Source organism: Hemiscyllium ocellatum, chromosome 20 (genome assembly GCF_020745735.1).
Source record: "Hemiscyllium ocellatum isolate sHemOce1 chromosome 20, sHemOce1.pat.X.cur, whole genome shotgun sequence".
Lineage (NCBI taxonomy): Eukaryota > Metazoa > Chordata > Chondrichthyes > Orectolobiformes > Hemiscylliidae > Hemiscyllium > Hemiscyllium ocellatum.
The window spans coordinates 37,357,448-37,382,426 of NC_083420.1; the positions used below are offsets into that span (position 1 = coordinate 37,357,448).

Sequence of the window (24,979 nt, forward strand, 5' to 3'; positions counted from 1 at the left end):
CCGAAATGTGAACTCTGCTTTCTCTCCAAAGATGCTGCCAGACCGGCTGAGATTTTGCAGCAATTTCTGTTTTCTTGTTGTTTCGGATTTCAACATCCACAGTTCTTTATTTTGAATTCCAGGCCTTCTGACTCAAATGTAGTGACACTACCACTACACCACAAGAGTCCTTAGTATTCGCTTCATAAATTAAACAATTTTGAAAGAGTAAAATAAGGGTAAAGAAATTTATTTAATGACTGCCGTTTGCAGTATCTTTTTGGAAGCTGAATACCTGACTGTTTAAATTTGTTGGATTTTAGCTTACTAATTTGAGCCATAGGACTCCATACTCCAGTCAGTCTAACCTTGCTGGTGGGTCAATTATTGGAAAAACCTCAGAAAGACAGCATAAATTATCACTTCCAAACGCATAGATTAATCAAGGGCAGTCAACATGGATTTGTTGTAGCATACACAACAAGGCTTTTGACAAGATCCCACAACGTAGATTCGGTTAATGACTCATGAGATCCATGAAGGAATCTTAAAATATTTGCTGAGTAATAGGAAGCAATCAGTAATGGTTGACAAGTGAATTTGTGACTGGAAGGTTATTTTCTAGGGGAGCTGTGCAGGCTCAATACTGGTTTCTTTACTGTTCAGAGTATGCGTTACTGACTTAGATTTAACAAAGGAAAATTGTTTCAGAGTCTCAGGAAGATATCATGAACGAGTCAACTGGGCAAAAAAATGTCAAACAAAGTTTGTTCAGGGAAGCAATAGGTCATTCATTTGAAGGGGAAAAAAACCAAGCAATGGAAGTTACAATATTTCACACTCGTGCAAAGGTAGCAAGGCAGTTGGAAGAAGCCATTAATAAGCCATGCAGTATGAGGGTCCTTGAAAGGGTGCCGAATAAAGTTACCCACATAGTTTCAGTAGTGGGAGATTTAAGCCACAGGAATAGGTTGGAGAACTTGGTTTGATAATAAATTTGAAACAAATTTGGTAAAGGTATGTGGGATTACAACGGGAGGGTCAGATAGGGTAGACAAGGAAAAACTGTTCCCATTGGCTGAAGGTACAAGACACAAGGTCACAGCATTATGATTTTGGGCTAGTGATGCAGAGCCAATAGGAAGAAACATTTTACTCAGCAAACAATAATAATATGAAACTCACTGCTCTTAAGGGGGATGGAAGGAAAGGAGATCAATGATTTCTAAAGGAAATTGTATAGGTATTTGAAGAAAATAAATTTCTACAGGATTACAAGAATGAAGTAGGAGTTTGGACCTAACAGGATAAATGGGTTCCATCTGTGTTATATAGGATTAGAGAATATAGCCTTTTTTTTTGGCTGACACATAGAAAATTAATGTGGAGACACAGAAATGTATGAAACTCCAGTTAAACTGCAGCCGGAGGACAGCATACTGGTCATTCCATTGCAGGAAGGATGTGGTCATATTATAAAGAAAGTCCAGAGAATTACACAAGGTTGTTGCTAGGAACAGAGAATTTGAGTTAGGTGGAGAGATTGAATCAGCTGGGGTTTCTTTGGAACATAGAAGGCTGGGGGAGATTTGACTGAACGAAATGAAATAGTAAGTGCCTGGACAGACTGCATAGAAACGGACTATTTCATTTAGCAAGAAGATTAATAACTGGCATAGATATTAAGAAAATTAAAGGAGAATGAGAGAGGAGTTTGAGGAGAAATATTTTCCCCCAGAAGATGGTGGGAATTTGGAACTTTCTGCCTTAAAAAGTGGTTAAGGAAGGAACCTTTGACATTTAAAAAGTAATTTGATTTGCAATTTAAATGCCGTAGCTGCACAGTTACAGATCAAAAGCTGGCAAGTTTGGTTAGGCTGGTGGCTCCTCTGCTTTCTGCACAGGGCACAATGAGCCAAATGGCTGGCTTTTTTGTGCTGTAAATTTTCTATGTATTTGTGACTGCAAGTGCCAGGACACACACTGAGAATTTCACTACTGTTCTTCGTTTTAACTAGTCGCAAAGCTGGGCCTTTTTAATTTATGTGCTTTAATGATTCCTGGACAAAACAGGTGCTGTTTATAGGGTGAGTTGAGATGTAGTTTGTGGGTGAGTTTACAAATCATCGATTAGCTGAACAGGAGCACTTTTTTTCTGGGAATTGAACTTTGGATAGAAATGTATTTGGATCCAAGAACAGTAAATATTCCATATCACAGAACTCAGACAACTTTGAACTTTTACTGGAGTTAGTTGGCGTCATGTCATGGGTGATGAGGGTACCCCTGAGCCACTTCAATTAGGAAAGGGCACTCATGCAGTTTAGATTAGATTAGATTACTAACAGTGTGGAAACAGGCACTTTGATGCAACAAGTCCACACCGACCCGCCAAAGTGCAACCCATCCACACCCATTCCCCGACATTTACTTTTGTTGGAGAATCACTTTCATGGTGACTGCCATTCAACTCATTTTTTTTTAGTGTCGAGGATTGGCATACTTTTAGAACAGGCATTGAGTATTCGCTCCCAAACCCTCGTCATGTTAGAACACTGATGTCAGAACGAAGAAAAAGAAAATTACAGCACAGGAACAGGCCTTTTGGCCCTCCAAGCCTGTGCTGATCCAGATCGGCTACCTAAACCTGTCGCTTATTTTCTAAGGGTCTCATAGAATCATAGAGTCATAGAGATGTACAGCATGGAAACAGGCCCTTCAGTCCAACCCGTCCATGCCGACCAGATATCCCAACCCAATCTAGTCCCACCTGCCAGCACCCGGCCCATATCCCTCCAAACCCTTCCTATTCATATACCCATCCAAATGCCTCTTAAATGTTGCAATTGTACCAGCCTCCACCACATCCTCTGGGAGCTCATTCCATACACGTACCACCCTCTGCATGAAAACGTTACCCCGTAGGTCTCTTTTATATCTTTCCCCTCTCACCCTAAACCTATGTCCTCTAGTTCTGGACTCCCCGACCCCAGGGAAAAGATTTTGTCTATTTATCATATCCATGCTCCTCATAATTTTGTAAACCTCTATAAGGTCTCCCCTCAGCCTCCGATGCTCCAAGGAAAACAGCCCCAGCCTGTTCAGCCTCTCCCTGCAGCTCAGCTCCTCCAACCCTGGCAACATCCTTGTAAATCTTTCCTGAACTCTTTCAAGTTTCACAACATCTTTCCGATAGCAAGGAGACCAGAATTGCACGCAATATTCCAACAGCAGCCTAACTAATGTCCTGTACAGCCACAACATGACCTCCCAACCCCTGTACTCAATACTCTGACCAATAAAGGAAAGCATACCAAACGCCTTCTTCACTATCCTATCTACTTGCGACTCCACTTTCAAGAAGCTATGAACCTGTACTCCAAGGTCTCTTTGTTCAGCAACACTCCCTAGAACCTTACCATTAAGTGTATAAGTCCTGCTAAGATTTGCTTTCCTAAAATGCAGCACCTCGTATTTATCTGTATTAAACTCCATCTGCCACTTCTCAGCCCATTGGCCCATCTGGTCCAGATCCTGTTGTAATCTGAGGTAACCCTCTTCGCTGTCCACTACACCTCCAATTTTGGTGTCATCTGCAAACTTAGTAACTGTACCTCTTATGCTCGTGTCCAAATCTTTTATGTAAATGACAAAAAGTAGTGGACCCAGCACCAATCCTTGTAGCACTCCACTGGTCAGAGGCCTCCAGTCTGAAAAACAACCCTCCACCACCACCCTCTGTCTTCTACCTTTGAGCCATTTCTATATCCAAATGGCTAGTTCTCCCTGTATTCCATGAGATCTAACCTTGCTGATCAGTCTCCTATGGAGAACCTTGTCGAACGCCTTACTGAAGTCCACATAGATCACATCTACTGCTCTGCCCTCATCAATCTTCTTTGTTACTTCTTCAAAAAACACAATCAAGATTGTGAGACATGATTTCCCACACACAAAGCTACGTTGACTATCCCAAATCAGTCCTTGCCTTTCCAAATACATGTACAGCCTGTCCCAGGATTCCCTCTAACAACTTGCCTACCACCGAGGTCAGGCTCACTGGTCTATACCGCCCTTTTTAAACAGTGGCACCATGTTTGCCAACCTCCAGTCTTCCGGCACCTCACCTGTGACTATCGATGATACAAATATCTCAGCAAAAGGCCCAGCAATCACTTCTCTAGCTTTCCACAGAGTTCTCGGGTACACCTGATCAGGTCCTGGGGATTTATCCACTTTTAACCATTTCAAGCACTTCCTCCTCTGTAATCTGGACATTTTGCAAGATGTCACCATCTATTTCCCGACAGTCTTTATCTTCCATATCCTTTTCCACAGTAAACACTGATGCAAAATATTCATTTAGTATCTCCCCCATTTTCTGTGCTTCCACACAAAGGCTGCCTTGCTAATCTGTGAGGGGCCCTATTCTCTCCTTAGTCACCCTTTTGTCCTTAATATATTTGTAAAAACCCTTTGGATTCTCCTTAATTCTATTTGCCAAAGCTATCTCATGTCCCTGTTTTGCCCTCCTGATTTCCCTCTTAAGTATACTCCTACTTTCTTTGTACTCTTCTAAGGATTCACTAGATCTATCCTGTCTGTACCTGACATATGCTTCCTTCTTTTTCTTAACCAAACTCTCAATTTCTTTAGTCATCCAGCATTCCCTCTACTTACCAGCCTTCCCTTTCACCCTGACAGGAATATACTTTCTCTGGATTCTTGTTATCTCATTCCTGAAGGCTTCCCATTTTCCAGCCGTCCCTTTATCTGCAAACATCTGCCTCTAATCAACTTTCGAAAGTTCTTGCCTAATCCCATCAAAATTGGCCTTTCTCCAATTTAGAACTTCAACTTTTAGATCTGGACTATCCTTTTCCATCACTATTTTAAATCTAATAGAATTATGGTCGCTCGTTCCAAAGTGCTTCCCCACTGACACCTCAGTCACCTGCCCTGCCTTATTTCCCAAGATAGGTCACCTTTTGCACCTTTTGTAGTAGGTACATCCACATACTGAATCAGAAAATTGTCTTGTACACATTTAAGAAATTCCTCTTAATCTAAACCTTTAACACTATGGCAGTCCCAATCAATGTTTGGAAAGTTAAAATCCCTTACTATAACCACCCTATTACTCTTACAGATAGCTGAGATCTCCTTTCAAGTTTGTTTCTCAATTTCCCTCTGACTATTGGGGGTCTATAATACAATCCCAATAAGGTGATCATCCCTTTCTTATTTCTCAGTTCCACCCAAATGACTTCCTTGGGTGTATTTCCAGGAATATCCTCCCTCAGCACAGCTGTAATGCTATCCCTTACCAAAAATGCCACTCCCCCTCCTCTCTTGCCTCCCTTTCTATCCTTCCTGTAGCATTTGTATCCTGGAACATTAAGCTGTCAGTCCTGTCCATCCCTGAGCCACATTTCTGTAATTGCTATGATATCCCAGACCCATGTTCCTAACCATGCCCTGAGTTCATCTGCCTTCCCTGTTAGGCCCCTTGCATTGAAATAAATGCATTTTAATTTATTAGTTCTACCTTGTCCCTGCCTGCCTTGACTGTTTGACTCACTTCTGTTCTCAGCTGTATCCGTCTCAGATCGATCTCTTTCCTCACTATCTCTCTGGGTCCCACACCCCCACCTTACTAGTTTAAATCCTCCCAAGTAGTTCAAGCAAATCTCCCTACCAGTATGTTAGTCCCCTTCCAATTTAGGTGCAATCCGTCCTTCTTGTACAGGTCACTTATATCCCAAAAGAGATTCCAATGATCCAAAAATATGAATCCTTCTCCCATACACTAGCTCCTCAGCCATGCATTCATCTGCTCTATCCTCCTATTCCTGCCCTCACTAGCTCATAGCACTGGGAGTAATCCAGATATTACTACCCTTGAGGACCTCCTTTTTAAATTTCTGCCTAACTCTCTGTTATCTCCCTTCAGAATCTCAACCTTTCCCCTTCCAAAGTCGTTGGTTCCAATGTGGACAATGACCTCCTGCTGGCCCCTCTCCCCGTGAGAACATTCTGCACCCTCTCTGAGACATCCTTGATCCTGGCACCAGGGAAACAGCACACCATTCTGCTTTTTCTCTGCTGGCCACAGAAACGTCTGTCTGTACCACGGACTACAGAATCCCAGAATACAATTCATCTCTTGGAAGCCGATGTACCCCTTAGAGCCAGTCTCAATACCAGAAACTTGATATTCATGCTATGTTCTCCTGAGAATCCATCACCCCCTACATTTTCCAAAACAGCATACCTGTTTGAAATGGGTATATCCACAAAAGATTCCTGCACTAGCTGCCTACCTCTCTTACCCTTCCTGGAGTTAACTCATCTATGTGACTGTATCTGAGACTTTCCCCCCTTCCTATAAATGCCATCTATCACATACTGTTGCTGTTGCAAATTCCTCGTCGCTTCTATCTGTCTCTCAAACCGATCCACTCAATCTGATAAGATTCGCATCCAACAGCATTTATGGCAGATATAATCCACAGTAACCCTTAAACTCTCTTTAAACTCCCACATCTGACAAGAAGTACATATCACTGCAAAGGCCATTTTTGCTCCTTCACAATCTACAGACCCAGAAAATAACACTGTCTTATTCCTCTACAAACACTGCCCCAGGTTAAATTAATAGCTATGGCTTATATTTTAAGTTTAATTAAGAGACTTATCTCCAAAAACATATAATCAAGAAAGAATCCACTATACTCACTACTGCAGCCATTTTCCTTGGACAGACTTAAAACAACAATTAACTTATCTGATTCTGTGCTGTGAACTTTGCCCAGCAGTTCCTCCAAGATTAGTTGTGAATTTCACTGTTTGTTAATTTTCCCAGATGGACTCCGATGTCCAGCGATACACGAATTAAAAAACAGCAAAGGCAGTAACTGTGCAGGTTTTCTCTCTCTCTCTCTCTCTCTCCTGCACTGTCCTCACCATGTGCTTCCTTTGTCTGCTCTTCTCCCTTTTAAACTGCTGTTGCTTTGACCTTTTTTTCCAAAGTTCCAAAACAATGCAACAGCATATAAAACAGTAATTGCTGCTCCTGGAATTTGAGGAAATCACCTCCAACATCTAAAATACCTCAAAAAAAGGAGCAGCTCTTACAGCCAGAATTTTTTCCCGTCCTCCATCTTGGCTTACCCAGAATCCCAGTAAGACATGACCTTCCCTGCACAAAACCATGCTGCCTATCACTGATAAGCCCATTTTCTTCCAAATGTAAATAGATCCTATCCCTCAATATCTTCTCCAGCTTCCCTACCACTGAGGACAGGCTCACCGGTCTATAATTACCTGGATTATCCCTGCTACCCTTCTTAAACAAGGCGAAAATGTTAGCAATTCTCTAGTCCTCCAGGACCTCACCCATGTTCAGTGATGCTGCAAAGATATCTGTTAAGGCCCCAGCTATTTCCTATCTCACTTCCCTCAGTAACCTGGGATAGAGCTCATCTGGACCTGGGGACTTGTCTAACTTAATGCCTTTTAGAATACCCAACACTTCCTCCCTCCTTATGCCACCTTGATCTAGAGTAATCAAACATCTATCCCTAACCGCAACATCCGTCATGTCCCTCCCAAATGCAAAGTACTCCATTAAGAATCTCACCATTTTCTCTGACTCCATGCATAACTTTCCTCCTTGAGTGGGCCAACCCTTTCTCCAGTTACCCTCTTGCTCCTTCTATATGAATAAAAGGCTTTGGGATTTTTTGGAACTCTGTTTGCGAAAGATCTTTAGCAATCTTTATATTCTCAGGTAATTGATGGAGCTGATCAGCAGTTTACACAGATGTTCCTGTCTCCTCAGCCAATTGCCTAGCAAACCCACATTTGGCACCTTCTGATCATTAATTCCCGATCGAAACGTTACCCAATCCAACCCTTTATGTGACTCCATTCCTACACAAATGTGATTGACTCCTGACTGCCCTCTGGAACAATCCAGCAAGCCATCAACTCAGGGCAAGGAGTGATGAGTAATATATACTGACCTTCCCAATTCTTCTCAAAATGGAATAAAACTCACTCTCCTTGTTTCCCCTCCTAACCTTTCGCTCGTATCAGCCTGAGAGTCCGATCAAAATAAAAAAGCTGTTTTGTGGACCAAACCGATGTAGAAATCGGTATGAATGAATTTAATACGTTCTTAATTCTTATCTTAGGGGGGAAAGACTGACAGATTTGACTTTATCAGAGAGTCTGCTGGGATCTGTTCTTTTAAACAGAAGCATTCTCACAGAAAGAATGACTGCGTGCTGTTGTGTCTTTTGCGAGTCTGGGTCTTAGGCAGTCAGTGATTCATGACCTGCTTTTATTATCATAGGGAGGGACTCAATTCATTTAATAAAACCTCAGGCCACACACACAACCCAATGTGTGTGACTCACCAGCTGACAATAATATTAAGCGTTCAATAATGATTACATTAATCGACCAATTTCAGTGGCAAATTTAGTTGACTAACTTTGTGACTTTCATTAAAGTAATGCCTTTTGCCAACTGTGATGGAATATTCAATAACAGTTCTCGTTTTTATCGCTGGCGGCAGATGAAGAAGTGCTCCAGATCTTTCAATACACCGACTGGTCAATTGATCGCAAAGGAACAACAACTAAAGGACTCTGCTCAGTCAGTTGTAATCTTCCAGTATCAGGCTAACAGGAAGCATGTGCTAACAGAGGTGAGCTGGTGAGGGGCTGACAAAGAGATTAATTACAATATTCTTAAATGCCTGAATTGAGATTTCTCTTCTGTATAGAGCTTGAGAACTGTTAAGGATAACGAAAGACCGAACAATCCATCAAAGACATCTCTCTGGTGCTTTAACTCTCTCACTCAAACCCATTACCTTAGTACGTTAACCACCAGTGAGTTAACACATTTTTCCATATGTGGGGAGTGGGGCTCAAGGCTACAGCTTTATGACATTAGACAACACTGAGCCAAGTGACTCAGCCACAAAGCTTGCCTGTATAAGTTAAACACATGGTCTTTTATTTACAGTCACTGAATCCTGTAATGTGAGTCCAAGCAACATCATCTGAGGATTTCTGATGCACAGTCAGAGACTCCTGCATTGTGGGTCTTTGTAACAACTTGTGATGGTATCTGATTTGCAGTAACTACCTGATATAGATACAATATAAGAAATAAATATGTCAAATACTGGTAACATGCAGCCAGCCCAGCAGAGTCTGTTAAGAGAGAATCTAAGTTAATTTTCCAGTCAGTGACCTTTCATCAGAAATGGCTCTAATGAAAGGTCATTGACTTGAAATGCTAACTCTGTTACTCTCTGCATAGAGGTTGTCTGGCCTGTTGATATTTCAAGCATTTTAACTTTTCATTACAGCCTTCCAGTATCTGCAGTATTTAAGATAACATAGCTGCTTCCTGTTTCCTTGCGTGATAAACTTGTGTCCACTGATTCCTGGTTAATTTGAAACCCAGCTGAAGGGTCAAAGTCCATGATAAGTGGAGCACCAAATTTCAAAGGAATAAAAGGGACAACTAAGTGTGTCAGGAAGAGGCTAGGAATTCTGCAATGAGTAACTCATCTCCCCTATGTCTCTCCACCACCTACAAGGCACAAGTCAGGAATGTGTTGGAATAGTCCCCACTGGCCTGGCTGAGTGCATTTACAACAACATCCAAGAAGCTTGATACCATCCTGAACAAAGCAGCCCACTTGATGGAAACTCATCCACCACCTTCAACTTGTAGTTCCTTCATTATCGAGGCACAATGGCAGCAGTGTGTACCATCTACAAGATGCACTGCAATAAATCACTACCATTCCTTCAACAACATCTTTCTACCCACCTCGAAGTGCAAGGGAAGCAGATGCATGTGAATGCTACTTGCAAGTTCCCCTCCAAGCTACACAGCATCTATGACAGCAGTTATAGAGTCACAGAGTCATAGAGATGTACAGCATGGAAACAGACCCTTCGGTCCAACCCGTTCATGCTGACCAGATATCCCAACCCAATCTAGTCCCAGCTGCTAGCACCCGGCCCACATCCCTCCGAACCCTTCCTATTCATATACCCATTCTTTTAAATGTTGCAATTGTACCAGCCTCCATGACGTCCTCTGGCAGCTTATTCCATACACATACCACCCTCTGCGTGAAAAGGTTTCCCCGTAGGTCTCTTTTATATCTTTCCCCTCTCACCCTAAACCTGCTAGGCAATGTTACTAGACAAAATTCTGGGACTCCCTTCCCAACAGCACTGTGTGTTCTGAAATCCCAAGGATTGCAGTGGTTCAAGAAGGCAGCTCACCACCACCATCATTCTATGAATAAATGTAAACAAAACTAGATTTTGGGTGACACCCACATTATATTTTGAAAGCTGTAAACTATGGATCAAAAGAATAGGCAAGGCATTTCTCAATGTTAAACTGAAATGGGAACAAAATATCTTGGGGTCAGTCAGTTACGAATGTATACTCTTAGCTATTTAAAGAGGGCAAGGCCAACTGAGGAACACACTGCTCATTGAATTGAACTGGTGCTGACCCTTCCCTGTGTACAACACACATCTAATACTTCAGATGGGTCAGTGCTGATGGATTGAAACAGAATGAATTGGGCCATCCAGTAGAGAGATTGGTATCTATCGTGAACGATATCAATAGAGACAGATCGGAAGAGATACAGGGGAGTAATTACAGTGTATCTCACCAGACGACTCAGGGATGCATCTCCAAATGATGATGATTCAGTTCTTGTTTTGCTGATATTTACAATACATAATTTTACTTCTGCAGCAAAGGCTTTTGCTGTATTTTTATCAATAAAGTATTTTTCTGATACTAACATTTATCATAAATGGAATGCTTTAATTTTAAGATTATCAATTAAGTAGAACACAAATCACAAGCAAAGCTGATTCGTCAGAGAACAGGACTGACATTATTCTCTTATTAGAACATAGAACATTATAGCACAGTACAGGCCCTTCAGCCCACGATGTTGCACCGACCTGTGAAACCAATCTGAAGTCCATCTAACCTACACTGTTCCATTTTCATTCATATCTTTATCCAATAACCATTGGCAGGCAGTGCATTCCATGCCTTTATTACACTCTGAGTAAAGAACCTGCCTCTGACATCTGTCTATATCTATCACCCCTCAGTTTAAAGCTATGTCCCCTCATGCTAGCCATCTCCATCTGAAGAAAAAGGCTTTCACTGTCCACCCTGTCTAGCCCTCTGATTATCTTGTATGTCTCAATTAAATCACCTCTCAACCTTCTTCTCTCTAACAAAAGTAGCCTCAAGTCCCTCAGCCTTTCCTCATAAGGCCTTCCCTCCATATCATCCCAGTAAACCTCCTCTGAACCCTTTCCAAATCTAATACATTACTCCAAACAATTTTAATGTTGAGCCTAAATGTACTTTTCCAAGTCATTATCTCACAAACTGGTGGAAAGAGGTTTTGATATGTTTAACAGGGAAAAAAAAATCATTACAGTCTGGAACATCTCTGTCAGATTTTCTCTTACTATACAGAGCCTGATGAGAAAAGCCCCACTTTCTCTGATGTCTCCTCATCATCAAGATTCTCAGTGCTGGGATTAGTACATTTGCTTCTTTGCCCTAAAAACTCAACTGTATCCAATATTCTTACTGTAGTTTAATCAATAATTTGGATTAGAGCTAACTCTTTTATAGTTTATACCTCTATACTGCTGTCTTATCAAACAAATCAGCTCAAGGCTGATCTGCATCAGAATGGCATCTACCTGCCTCGGTTCTGTGGGCAGCTCATGAATGGGGATCACAGAAGCATGGCAGGGCATCCTTCCCTCAAGTGAAAGGCTGTTTAGAAAGAGTCTTTGCAGACTATCTTATGCTTTTTATTTATTCCCACAGCAATCGTGCTGAAAGTGCAAAGATCAAACCTTTACAAGTAGTGATTAATTTTATTGGCTATGGTTGAATTTGAGCTGCACATTGAAATGACATGCTTGGGATTTCTGAGATGTGCAGCCGGTTCAAAAGGGAACCATGGTGTTCCATTTGTCAAATGTGGTGTAACTCCTTTCAATGATCATTCCACTGTCTCATCAAAGTCTCAGTTGCTTTCAGAAAGGTGGTGGTAGGATTAGTAAAAGGACCAGGGAAAATATTGGCAAAGATAAACAATCCAAACAGGTCTGTCGCCTTCTCAGAGGGCTGCCTAAAAGCACTATCAGTGTGCTAAATGGGACAGACAGCAAACAAATCTGAGAACTCAAGTTTCGGCATCCATGAAGCACTGTGGAACAGTAGAACTGTACTCCAGTTCAATCTGTGAACCCATGTCCTGGTATATCCCTTACTCAACCATTATCATCCAGCCAGGGGATCATCCCTGATTCAACGGAGAGTGTAGTAGGGCATGCCAGGAGCTACACCAGGCATACAAAGTGTCCAGCTGGTGAAGCTGCCAAACAGAATGACTTATGTGCCAAACAGCATAAACAGCAAGTGATAGACAGAGCGATGTGATCCGACAACCAACTGATCACATCTAAGCTCTGCAGTCTAGCCACATCGAGTCATGAATGGTGGTGGACAATTAAACAACCCACTGGAGGAGAAGGTTCTACAAATATCTCTATCTTCAATACCGGAATACCCCGGCATAGCATTGCAAAAGAGAAAGCTAAAATATTCAAAACAAGCTTCAGCCAGAAGTGATGACCCATCCCGGCCTCCTCCAGTGGTTGCCAGCATCAAAGATATCAGTCCTTAGCCAATTTGATTCACACCACATGACATCAAGAAATGGCTGGACGCACTTGAAACTACAAAGGCTATAGGCCCTGACAATCATACTGAAGACTGTGCTCCAGAACTTGTCACTCTCCTAGCCAAGCTGTTCCAGAACAGTCACAACACTGGCATCCACCCAACAATGTATAAAATTGCCCGGGTATGTCCAAGTAAGAGCAGAACAAATCCAACCCAGCCAATTACCACCCCATCAGTCTACTCTTGGTCATCAGTAAAGTGATGGAAGGTGTTATCAACAGGCTATCAAGCAGACTTGCTCAGCAATAACCTGCTCAGTGATGCCAGTCTGGGTCCTACCAGGGACACTCAGTTCTGGAACTCGTTACTGGCTTGGTCCAAACATGGACAAAAGAATTGAATTGCAACGGTCAGGTGACAGTGACTGCCCTTAACATCAAAGCTGCATTTGACTAAGTGTGGCATCAAGGATCCCTAGCAAAACCAGAATCAATGAGGATCGGGGGCAAACACTTGGCTGGTTCGTGTCATACTTGACACAAAAGATGGTTCTGGTTGTGGAGGGTCAGTTATCTCAGCTCCAGAACATTTCTGCAGGAGTTCCTCAGGGTAGTGTCCTCAGTGCAAACATCTTCAACTGCGTCATCAATGACCTTCCCTCCACCATAAGGTCAGAAGTGGAGATGTTTGCCGATGATTGCACAGGGTTCAGCGCCATTCATGACACCTCAGATACAGAAGCAGTCCGTGTTCAAATGCAACAAGATCTGGACAGTATCCAAGCTTGGGCTGACAAATGGCAAGGAATGTTCATGCCACATAAATGCCAGGCAAAGACTGTCTCCAATAAGAGACAATCCACTATCCCCTGACATTTAATGGTGTTACCATCACTGACTCCCCCATTGTAACATCCTGGGAGTTACCACTGACCAGAAACTCAACTGGACCTGCCACATAAACAGTGGCCAGAAAAGCAGGTCAGAGACTAGGAATACTGCAGTGACTTCCTGACCCTCCAAAGCCTGTCCACAGACAAGGCACAAGTCAGGAGTGTGAGGGAATACTCCCCACTTGCCTGAATGGGTGCAGCTCCAACAACACTCATTACAGCTGTACTGAGGGAGGATATTCCCGGAAATACATCCGGGAAAGTTATTTGGGTGGAACTGAGAAATAAGAAAGGGATGATCACCTTATTGGGATTGTATTATAGACCCCCATACTAGTCAGAGGGAAATTGAGAAATAAATTTGTAAGGAGATCTCAGCTATCTGTAAGAATAATAGGGTGGTTATGGTAGGGGATTTTAACCTTCCAAACATAGACTGGGACTGTCACACTGTTAAGGGTTCAAATGGAGAGGAATTTGTTCAGTGTGTAAGAAAATTTTCTGATTCAATGTGTGGATGTGCCTACTAGAGAAGGTGCAAAATTTGACCTACTCTTGGGAAATAAGGCAGGGCAGGTGACTGAGGTGTCAGTGGGTGAGCACTTTGGGGCCAGCGACCATAATTCTATTCATTTTAAAATAGTGATGGAAAAGGACAGACCAGATCTAAACGTTGAAGTTCTAAATTGGAGGAAGGCCAATTTTGGTGATATTAGGCAAGAACTTTCAAAAGCTGATTGGGGGTAGATGTTCGCACGTAAAGGCTGGAAAATGGGAAGCTTTCAGAAATAAGATAACGAGAATCCAGAGAAAGTATATTCCTGTCAGGGTGAAAGGAAAGGCTGATAGGTATAAGGAATGCTGGATGACTAAAGAAATTGAGGTTTTGGTTAAGATAAAGAAGGAAGCATACGTCAGGTATAGACAGGATAGATCGAGTGAATCCTTAGAAGAGTATAAAGGCAGTAGGAGTATACTTAAGAGGGAAATCAGGAGGGAAAAAAGAAGACATGAGATAGCTTTGGCAAATAGAGTTAAGGAGAATCCAAAGGGTTTTTACAAATACATTAAGGACAGAAGGGTAACTAGGGAGTGAATAGGGCCCCTCAAAGATCAGCCTTTGTGTGGAGCCGCAGGAGATGGGCGAGATACTAAACAAGTATTTTGCATCAGTATTTACTGTGGAAAAGGATATGGAAGATATAGAATGTAGGGAAATAGATGGTGACATCTTGCAAAATGTCCAGATTACAGAGGTGGAAGTGCTGGATGTCTTGAAACGCATTAAAGTGGATAAATCCCCAGGACCTGATCAGGTGTACCCTAGAACTCTGTGGAAAGCTCGGAAAGCGATTGCTGGGCCTCTTATTGAGCTATTGGTATCATCGATAGTCACAGGCGAGGTGCCGGAAGAATGGAGGTTGGCTAATGTGGTACCACTATTTAAGAAGGGTGGTAAAGACAAGCCAGGGAACTATAGACCAGTGAGCCTGACATCAGTGATGGGCAAGTTGTTGGAGGGAATCCTGAGGGACAGGATGTACATATATTTGGAAAGGCAAGGATTGATTAAGGATAGTCAACATGACTTTTTGTGTGGGAAATCATGTCTCACAAACTTGATTGAGTTTTTTGAAGAAGTGACAAAGACGATTGATGAGGGCAGAATGGTGGACTTGATCTATATGGACTTCAGTAAGGCATTTGACAAAGTACCCCATGGGAAACTGATTAGCAAGGTTAGATCTTATGCAATACAGGGAGAACTAGCCATTTGGATACAGAAATGGTTCAAAGGTAGAAGACAGAGAGTGATGGTGGAGGGTTGTTTTTCAGACTGTAGGCCTGTTACCAGTGGAGTGCCACAAGGATCAGTGCTGGGTCCACTACTTTTCATCATTTATATAAATGAGTTGGATGTGAGCATAAAAGGTATAGCTAGTAAGTTTGCAGATGACACCAAAATTGGAGGTGTGGTGGACAGTGAAGAAGGTTACCTCAGATTACAAAGGAATCTTGATCAGATGGGCCAATGGGCTGAGAAGTGGCAGATGAAGTTTAATTTAGATAAATGTGCATTTTGGGAAAGCAAATTTTAGCAGGATTTATACACTTAATGGTAAGGTCCTAGGGAATATTGCTGAACAAAGAGACCTTGGAGTGCAGGTTCATAGCTCCTTGAAAGTGGACTCGCAGGTAGATAGGATAGTGAAGAAGGCGTTTGGTATGCTTTTCTTTATTGGTCAGAGTATTGAATACAGGAGTTGGGAGGTCATGTTGCAGCTGTACAGGACATTGGTTAGGCCATTGTTGGAATATTGCGTGCAGTTCTGGTCTCCTTCCTATCGAAAAGATGTTGTAAAACTTGAAACGGTTCAGAAAAGATTTACAAGGATGTTGCCAGGGTTGGAGGATTTGAGCTATGGGGAGAGGTTGAACAGGCTGGGGCTGTTTTCCCTGGAGTGTCGGAGGCTGAGGGAGATCTTACAGAGGTTTACAAAAATTATGAGGGGCATGGATAGGATAGACAAGGTATTTTCCCTCGGGTGGGGAAATCCAGAACTAGAGGGCTTTGGTTTAGGGTGAAAGGGAAAAGATATAAAAGAGACCAAAGGGGCAACTTTTTCACACACACAGAGGGTGGTATATGTATGGAATGAACTGCGAGAGGAAGTGGTGGAGGCTAGTACAATTGCAACATTTAAAAGACATCTGGATGGGTATATGAATAGGAAGGGTTTGAAGGGATATGGGCCAGGTGCGGTTGGGATATCTGGTCAGCATGGATGAATTGGACCAAAGGGTTTGTTTCCATGCTGTACATCTCTATTATTCAATGACTCTAAGCTTGACACCATCCAAGACAAAGTAGCCCACTTGACTGGCAGTACAGCCACAAGCATCCGCTCCCTCCACCACTGATACTCAGTAGCAGCAGTGCGTAATATCTACCTAATGCACTGTAGAAGTTCACCAAAGATCTTTCGACAGCACCTTCCAAACCAATGACCCCTTCCACCTAGAAGGACAAAGACAGCAGATACATGCAGACCCTGCAAGTTTCCCCCTAAGCCACTTACCATCCTGACTTGGAAAATATCACTCTACCTTCACTGTTGCTGGGTCAAAACCCTGGAATACCCTCCCTAATGGCATTGTGGAGGACATCCAGAGAGGATATCAAATTGGTATTCTAACTCAATGAGAATTCATCAAAAATTTATGCATTGTAAGTCAAGTTGACAGTATATTATTCAAATTCCAAAATGATCTGTTCAAGACATGGAACTTATGTTTTCACACATTCTGAAAGTGGCAGGGTGCCTGTTCCACAGTCTCACCGCTCCCTACCTTCTCATATCCCATCTCACCTGCTTTCTGAAATCTGTGATTCATTCCCATCTTGACTGAAATCTATTAAAGTGTTTGTCTTGGTGTGGTATAGGGTATCCTCACATTCCAGCTCCAAACAAGGCCTCGGGGTCAGTACTAGTTCAACCATGTCACATTTCACAAAATTCTGTCTCTCTGCTATATCAGAATCCTTAGCCTGCGTGGGTGAGATTATTTTTCTTTTTAACCTGAGCACTTTTCTTGAAGAAGAATAAATGAAAAATGAATATTAAATGATTTCAATGATTATTGCTTACTTAGCAAACTAAAATTCACTACTTCATTCTAATTCCAGTTTGAGATTGATGTCGAATTAATCCATGTTAACTCATGTCATACCCAAAATTTCTCCCAACCAAAGAAAAGCAAGGGAATTTTCCCTGGGCTAATATTTATTCCTTAACCAAAACAAAACCGAGGAAATCATGCTCAACCCATGGAAATCACTAGTGCAGCCCCCATCTGGACTATTTTATCCGATTCTGGCCACCACACTTCAGGAAGGATGTGAAGGCTTTACAGAGAGTGTTTACTGGAATAAATCCAGGGGTTAGGGATTATATTTACATGGACAGACTGGAGGGGCAGAATGGAGAAGGCTAAGGAGGAATTTAGTAAATGTTTAAAACCTTGAAGAGAGCACGAATAAAATGAAATTATGTTCAAAAGAATGAGATGGGTACATGGGGCAGAATTAGTCTGACTAGTTGATTTCATTTATGCTCCACTTGAGCCACCCCCCCCCCCCCCATGTGTTTTCAAATTTAAATGTATCATCATAACCCTTCATTTCCTTCTCCCTCATTCACTTATATAATTTCTCCATAAGTACATTTAAGTAACTCGATTCAGCCAGTCCTATGGTAGTGAGTTCCACATTCTATCCACTCTTTGGGTTACTATATACCTTGATGGCCTCTAGTTTACCCTTCTCCTCTTTCTGTACCTGTCCCAGTTCAAGCAGAGCCGAAACTTTCACTTCCTATTCCAGAACTGGTGACAAAGAACAGAGACCCCTCTTTTTCTCATCAGCCTTGAATCACATTAATTCTCTTGATCTCTCCGTTTCAGTGCCAATTCTCATGTGATTCTGACCAGAGATAATAATCCAGAGATTATTATCCCCAATATTCCCCTTTCTAGTTTAGAACCTAACTTCTGATGCGCTTTCCTGAAGTGTTGAAAACCAGAGGAGAGCGGAAAATGGAATTAGAATAGTTAGGTGGTGCAGTTAATGGGCCAAAGGGCTTTTTTCTGTGCTATAGAACTCTTATGATTCTATGACGACGACTGATTTAAACTGATTCACAAATGAATCAGAAGCAATATGAGGGAAAACACTTTATTCAATGAGCAATTAAAATTTAGAATGCACTGCCTGATAGATTTCATCTTAAATAAAAGCAAAATACTGTGGATGCTGGAGGTCTGAAATAAAATCAAAATGCTGGAGAAACTCAGCAAATTTGGCATCAGAGAAACAAAGCTAATGTTTTGAATCCCACGACCTTCTTAAAAATAAGGAAGAAAAGTCCTACAACATTTAAGTCTGTTTCTCTCTCCACAAATGCTGTCAGACCTGCAAAGTTTCTCCATCACTTACTATCGAGATTTTGTCTCAGCTTGTTAAATGCTTGCTAGAAAACAATTTGCAGGGATATGAAAAGAAAGCACAAAGTGGGACCAACGAGATTGTTGTTCAAAAGTGCTGTCATAAACCTAGAAACAAGATCCTTAACATAGGAAGATGTCCACAGGTGCACTATCAAACAAAATTTGACACTGAGATTGTAAGGAGCATCTGAAAGCAGAAAGGCAAGGATTTATTGGGGAAGAAGTCCAGAGATTAGTATATTGGCAGCTGAAAGCAAAGTGCTAGAGCAATTAAAATTGGAGAATTGGCTCAAGAATCCAGAATTTAGAGCACAGGTATCTCCGGAAGGTTTTAGGGCTGGAGGAGATAATAGAGCTAATGATGGCTAAGGTTGTGGAGAGGGTTTAAAACGAGGGATGAGAATTTTAATATTGAGGCATCACTGAAGCAAAAGCCCATGTAGGATGGTGAGCATGGAAGTCACAGTGGCTCAAGAATCCAGAATTACATGAATTAGTTTGGAATAGTTAAAAATAGGTGTAACAAAGACACAAATGTAAATGTAATGTTTCATAAACAGATGGGTTGATGCAAGGGCAGAGCACAGGAAAGTTAAAGTAATGAACATGTGGTCAAATTTCTGGTAAAATTATTACATCAACATTGCAAACAGTTGCGCATTTCCTCCCTCAGGAAATGGGAGTAGGAAAAGGAGGGTGTGGAGACAAAAGAGAATGTGTTCAGTCTTCCCAATATTTAGTTGGAGGAAATTTCTCCTCTTCCAATAGGAAGTCAGACAAACTGCCTCACTATATCAAGACAGTGGATGGCTGAGAGAAGTAGCACTGAAGGAGACCTAGTGCTACTCCTCAGTTTAGATGTGGAAATTGATGTTGTGCTTTGGATCACAGGTGGTATGAAATGAAAAGTAGAAGGATTAGGAAATAACAGAATGGTCACTGTTTGTGCTGTTTTCTATCATCCTCAGATTAAACAGATTAACTGGGTTTATCTTGTTGATATTTGGGGAAGTTTGCTGTTTGCAAATTGACTCCTGTGTTTCCTGCATCAAGTGCTTTGAAGTGGTGTAAATTTAAGGAGATAAGCAGATTACATTACCTTATTTACTGAAGATCACTTTTTCTATGAAGTTTTTTTTTTAAAAATCATGTATTTCTAAACAGGGAGAAGAATTGTTCCACCCTGTTTTTCACTGCCCCTTTATGTGATGGTGATACATTGTAAGATGGCTTGCTGCACCACAGAATGGTCTGAAAATAATGCCTTTTTTCTTAAAAGGTGAGAGCCCTTTTAAATGTAACCTCTCTAAAGGCAGACTAGTCATTCCCTCCTTTATTGTTTACTCCCTCTATAATCATATTAAACCACTGAGCCTGTTTCCTTCTGTCTGCTGCATCCTGACCTTTAACAGTGAGCAAATCTCCTGTGCCTTGCATGTTTTGGTTTGCTGAAAAAAGGCAGAAAGATGATACAGCTGCAATGAACAGGAGATTCCAGGACCACTAATACTGATTGACCAATTTAATCGGGACAACAGCCACAGTAACCAGGGCAACAAGCACCACAGGTGGTAACCTGGGAAACCAAGTAACAAGCATTACCAGGGTAACCAGAGCAGCTGGTACTTGGGGTACAGCCAGGGTAACCAGAGGAACTGATATTACCAGGGTAACCAGAGTAACTGACATTACCAGGGTAACCAGAGCAACTAGTTCCTCAGGTAGAGCCAGGGTAACCAGAGTAACTGACACTACCAGGGTAACCAGAATAACTGGTTCCTCAGGTAGAGCCAAAGTAACTGACATTACCAAGGTAACCAGAGTAACTGGTTCCTCAGGTAGAGCCAGGGTAACCCACACTGTCCCTCCATCATTCATGGCGCACTGTGCAGATAGGGCCCCTCTGAGTTTGCTACAATAACAGACTGCTGCTGCTGCTGCTGCTGCTGGAGCGGGGATCCCAGGGGCTGGGGTTTGTGAGCTGTGCTTATATACTGTAGGCAACAGGGCTGCACAGGATTGAGCTGCAGGCGCTGGCGTTCTCACAGACTAAATCGTTCCACTCTGTCAATCTCTCCCTGACCAGGTAAATAGCCCACCGGTTTCCGGGGCTATTGCTCACGGGCTGTTCATACAGCGCTCGCCATCTCATCGCGGATCCGCATTTAGCTTCGATTCCGGTTCTGAAAACTGCTACATTCGGAAGTTATGATCCTACCATTAAATTGAGAGAAAAAAAATAACCTTCGACGGCAGCATTAGCCGTGTCTGGGATAGGAGCCTGGCTGCATGTCTCTCCCCTCTCTTCTCTGTCTGCCACTATTTCATTCACGATCTCTGTCTTGTCTCTCCCTGCTCCCTGTCTGCCCGCTCTGTTTGGCTTTGGCGTGGGCTCAGGGGAGGCAAAGAGACGGACGTTCGGCCAGTCGCCGTGGGTACTGTCCCCGGACCGGAGACGTGATTCCCTCCCGGCTGGATGGATGGAGCCGGGGTGGGGGTGAGGAGGTGGGAGATTGAGGCTCAGGGCCGGTGGGACAGAGAGCTGGGTCCAAGCGTTGGGAATGAGGCAGGGGGGTGAACAGGGAGAGGGGATACCGTGGGATGAAGGGGGCGAGGAGGTACATGAGAGTTGGGACATGACAGAGCAGGTACCTTCTAGACAACAAGTCCTCCAAAGTCCGGAGTGGGTCATCACTTCCTCGTTTTTTCTCTCGGTGTCGTTGCCGGTGTTGGTCTTGGTCCTGCACACTCCCCGGGAGTACAGCCAGTAATCGGTGCCCACCGCAATGGTCATCAGGCTGAAGGCGGCGAACGCTCCGACCGTGGTGAGCAGCATCTGCATACCGCGGTCACAGAGCCCCATCATCATGTCACCCACCCACCTCCACACACACATACACCCCCCCTCCCCCCGCCCCCCAACCCACCCCCCACCCACCCCCCCCCCCCCCGCCCCCCCCCCCACCCCCCACCCCCCCCCCGAAGCCCAGAGATCTCACTCCATCTCCCGGCCCTCCGCCTCCCAACTCCGGCTCGGCAGCATCGCCTGAGTCCGCCCTGCAGGCTCCGGCTCGCCGCAGGAAGGAGGCAGCTCGCTCCCCGGGGCAGCCCGAGCTGCTGCTGCTGCTGCCGGCTCCGTACACACACACACACACACACAGACAGGCAGGCAGGGAGGCAGGGAGGGAGGGAGGGAGCTGTCAGCCTCCTCTCGTCACTGCCGCCCCCACCACATGTGGCTCTGCCCCCGCCCTCCCTTCATCCATCATTCCCTCTCCCCCTCCTACGCCCTGGGGGCACGCTACCCTCACTCCAGTCCCTGGTCACTCCAGTCCCTGGTCACTCCAGTCCCTGGTCACACCAGCCCCTGGTCAGTCCAGTCCCTGGTCACTGCGACCCCTGGTCACTCCGACCCCTGGTCATTCCAGTCCCTGGTCACTGCGACCCCTGGTCACTCCGACCCCTGGTCATTCCAGTCCCTGGTCACTCCAACCCCTGGTCACTCCATTCCCCTGGTCACTCCGACCCCTGGTCACTCCAGTCCCCTGGTCATTCCAACCCCTGGTCACTTCAACCCCTGGTCACTCCAGTCCCTGGTCACTCCCAATCCTGGTCATTCCAGTCCCCTGGTCACTCCAGTCACTGGTGACTTCGACCCTTGGTCACTCCAGCCTCTGGTCACTCTGAATCCTGGTCACACCGACCATGGTCACTCCAAACCCTGGTCACTTCGATTCCTGTAAAATCTTCGAGTAAAAAATGAGGTCTGCAGATGCTGGAGATCACAGCTGCAAATGTGTTGCTGGTCAAAGCACAGCAGGCCAGGCAGCATCTCAGGAATAGAGAATTCGACGTTTCGAGCATAAGCCCTTCCTGATGAAGGGCTTATGCTCGAAACGTCGAATTCTCTATTCCTGAGATGCTGCCTGGCCTGCTGTGCTTTGACCAGCAACACATTTGCAGCACTTCGATTCCTGGTCACTCAGACTCCTGGTCACTCTGACCTCTGGTCATACCAGCCCCTGGTCACTCCAAACCCTGGTCATTCCAACCCCTGGTCACTCCAACCCCTGGTCAGTCCAGTCTCTGGTCACACCAGCCCCTGGTCACTCTGACCACTGGTCACTCCAGTCCCTGGTCATTTCAGTCCCTGGTCACTCTGACCCTTGGTCATTCCAATCCCTGGTCAGTCCAACCCCTGGTCACTCCAGTCCCTGGTCACTCCAACCCCGGGTCACTCCAACCCCGGGTCACTCCAGTCCCGGGTCACTCCAGTCCCAGATCACTCCAATCCCTGGTCACTCCAGTCCCTGGTCACTCCAGTCCCTGGTCATTCCAGTCCCTGGTCACTCCAGTCCCTGGTCACTCCAACCCCTGGTCATTCCAGTCCCTGGTCACTCCAGTCCCTGGTCACTCCGGCCCCTGGTCACTCCAGTCCCTTGACACACCAACTCCTGGTTAGTCCAGTCCCTGGTCAGTCCAGTCCCTGGTCACTCCAGCCCCTGGTCACTCCAGTCCCTTGACACACCAACTCCTGGTCACTTCAGTCCCTGGTCACACCAGCCCCTGGTCACTCCGAACCCTGGTCATTCCAACCCCTGTTCATTCCAACAGCTGGTCACTCCAACCCCTGGTCACTCCAGTCCCTGGTCACACCAGCCCCTGGTCACTCCAACCACTGGTCACTCCAGTTCCTGGTCACTCTGACCACTGGTCATTCCAACTCCTGGTCACTCCAACCCCTGGTCACTCTGACCCCTGGTCACACCAGTCCCTGGTCACTCCAGTCCCTGGTCACTCTGACCCCTGGTCACACCAGTCCCTGGTCACTCCAGTCCCTGGTCACTCTGACCCCTGGTCAGTCCAGTCCCTGATCACTCCAGTCCCTGGTCATTCTGACCCCTGGTCACTCCGACCACTGGTCATTCCAGGCCCTGGTCACTCTGACCACTGGTCATTTCAACTCCTGGTCACTCCAACCCTTGGTCACTCTGACCCCTGGTCACATCAGTCCCTGGTCACTCCAGTCCCTGGTCACTCTGACCCCTGGTCACTCCAGTCCCTGGTCACTCCAGTCCCTGGTCACTCTGACCCCTGGTCACACCAGCCCCTGGTCAGTCCAGTCCCTGGTCACTGCGACCCCTGGTCACTCCGACCCCTGGTCATTCCAGTCCCTGGTCACTGCGACCCCTGGTCACTCCGACCCCTGGTCATTCCAGTCCCTGGTCACTCCAACCCCTGGTCACTCCATTCCCCTGGTCACTCCGACCCCTGGTCACTCCAGTCCCCTGGTCATTCCAACCCCTGGTCACTTCAACCCCTGGTCACTCCAGTCCCTGGTCACTCCCAATCCTGGTCATTCCAGTCCCCTGGTCACTCCAGTCACTGGTGACTTCGACCCTTGGTCACTCCAGCCTCTGGTCACTCTGAATCCTGGTCACACCGACCATGGTCACTCCAAACCCTGGTCACTTCGATTCCTGTAAAATCTTCGAGTAAAAAATGAGGTCTGCAGATGCTGGAGATCACAGCTGCAAATGTGTTGCTGGTCAAAGCACAGCAGGCCAGGCAGCATCTCAGGAATAGAGAATTCGACGTTTCGAGCATAAGCCCTTCATCAGGAAGGGCTTATGCTCGAAACGTCGAATTCTCTATTCCTGAGATGCTGCCTGGCCTGCTGTGCTTTGACCAGCAACACATTTGCAGCACTTCAATTCCTGGTCACTCAGACTCCTGGTCACTCTGACCTCTGGTCATACCAGCCCCTGGTCACTCCGAACCCTGGTCATTCCAACCCCTGGTCACTCCAACCCCTGGTCAGTCCAGTCTCTGGTCACACCAGCCCCTGGTCACTCTGACCACTGGTCACTCCAGTCCCTGGTCATTTCAGTCCCTGGTCACTCTGACCCTTGGTCATTCCAATCCCTGGTCAGTCCAACCCCTGGTCACTCCAGTCCCTGGTCACTCCAACCCCGGGTCACTCCAACCCCGGGTCACTCCAGTCCCAGGTCACTCCAATCCCTGGTCACTCCAGTCCCTGGTCACTCCAGTCCCTGGTCATTCCAGTCCCTGGTCACTCCAGTCCCTGGTCACTCCAACCCCTGGTCATTCCAGTCCCTGGTCACTCCAGTCCCTGGTCACTCCGGCCCCTGGTCACTCCAGTCCCTTGACACACCAACTCCTGGTTAGTCCAGTCCCTGGTCAGTCCAGTCCCTGGTCACTCCAGCCCCTGGTCACTCCAGTCCCTTGACACACCAACTCCTGGTCACTTCAGTCCCTGGTCACACCAGCCCCTGGTCACTCCGAACCCTGGTC

At 45.0% G+C, this 24,979-nt stretch overlaps 1 protein-coding gene across 2 annotated transcripts in view; it reads right to left on the minus strand.

The window, feature by feature from the left end:
* The window catches only part of LOC132825459 (voltage-dependent calcium channel gamma-3 subunit-like), a 33,116-nt gene extending 11,589 nt beyond the window's left edge, over positions 1-21,527 (minus strand). The window contains exon 1 of one of the 2 annotated variants that reach the window (XM_060840756.1): positions 21,317-21,527. In XM_060840756.1, the coding sequence (XP_060696739.1) occupies positions 21,317-21,527 (211 nt within the window). Of the gene's footprint in view, positions 1-21,312 lie in introns of both variants that reach the window. The other variant, XM_060840755.1, reaches the window with a different exon arrangement.
* Between the last annotated feature and the right edge of the window lie 3,452 nt (positions 21,528-24,979).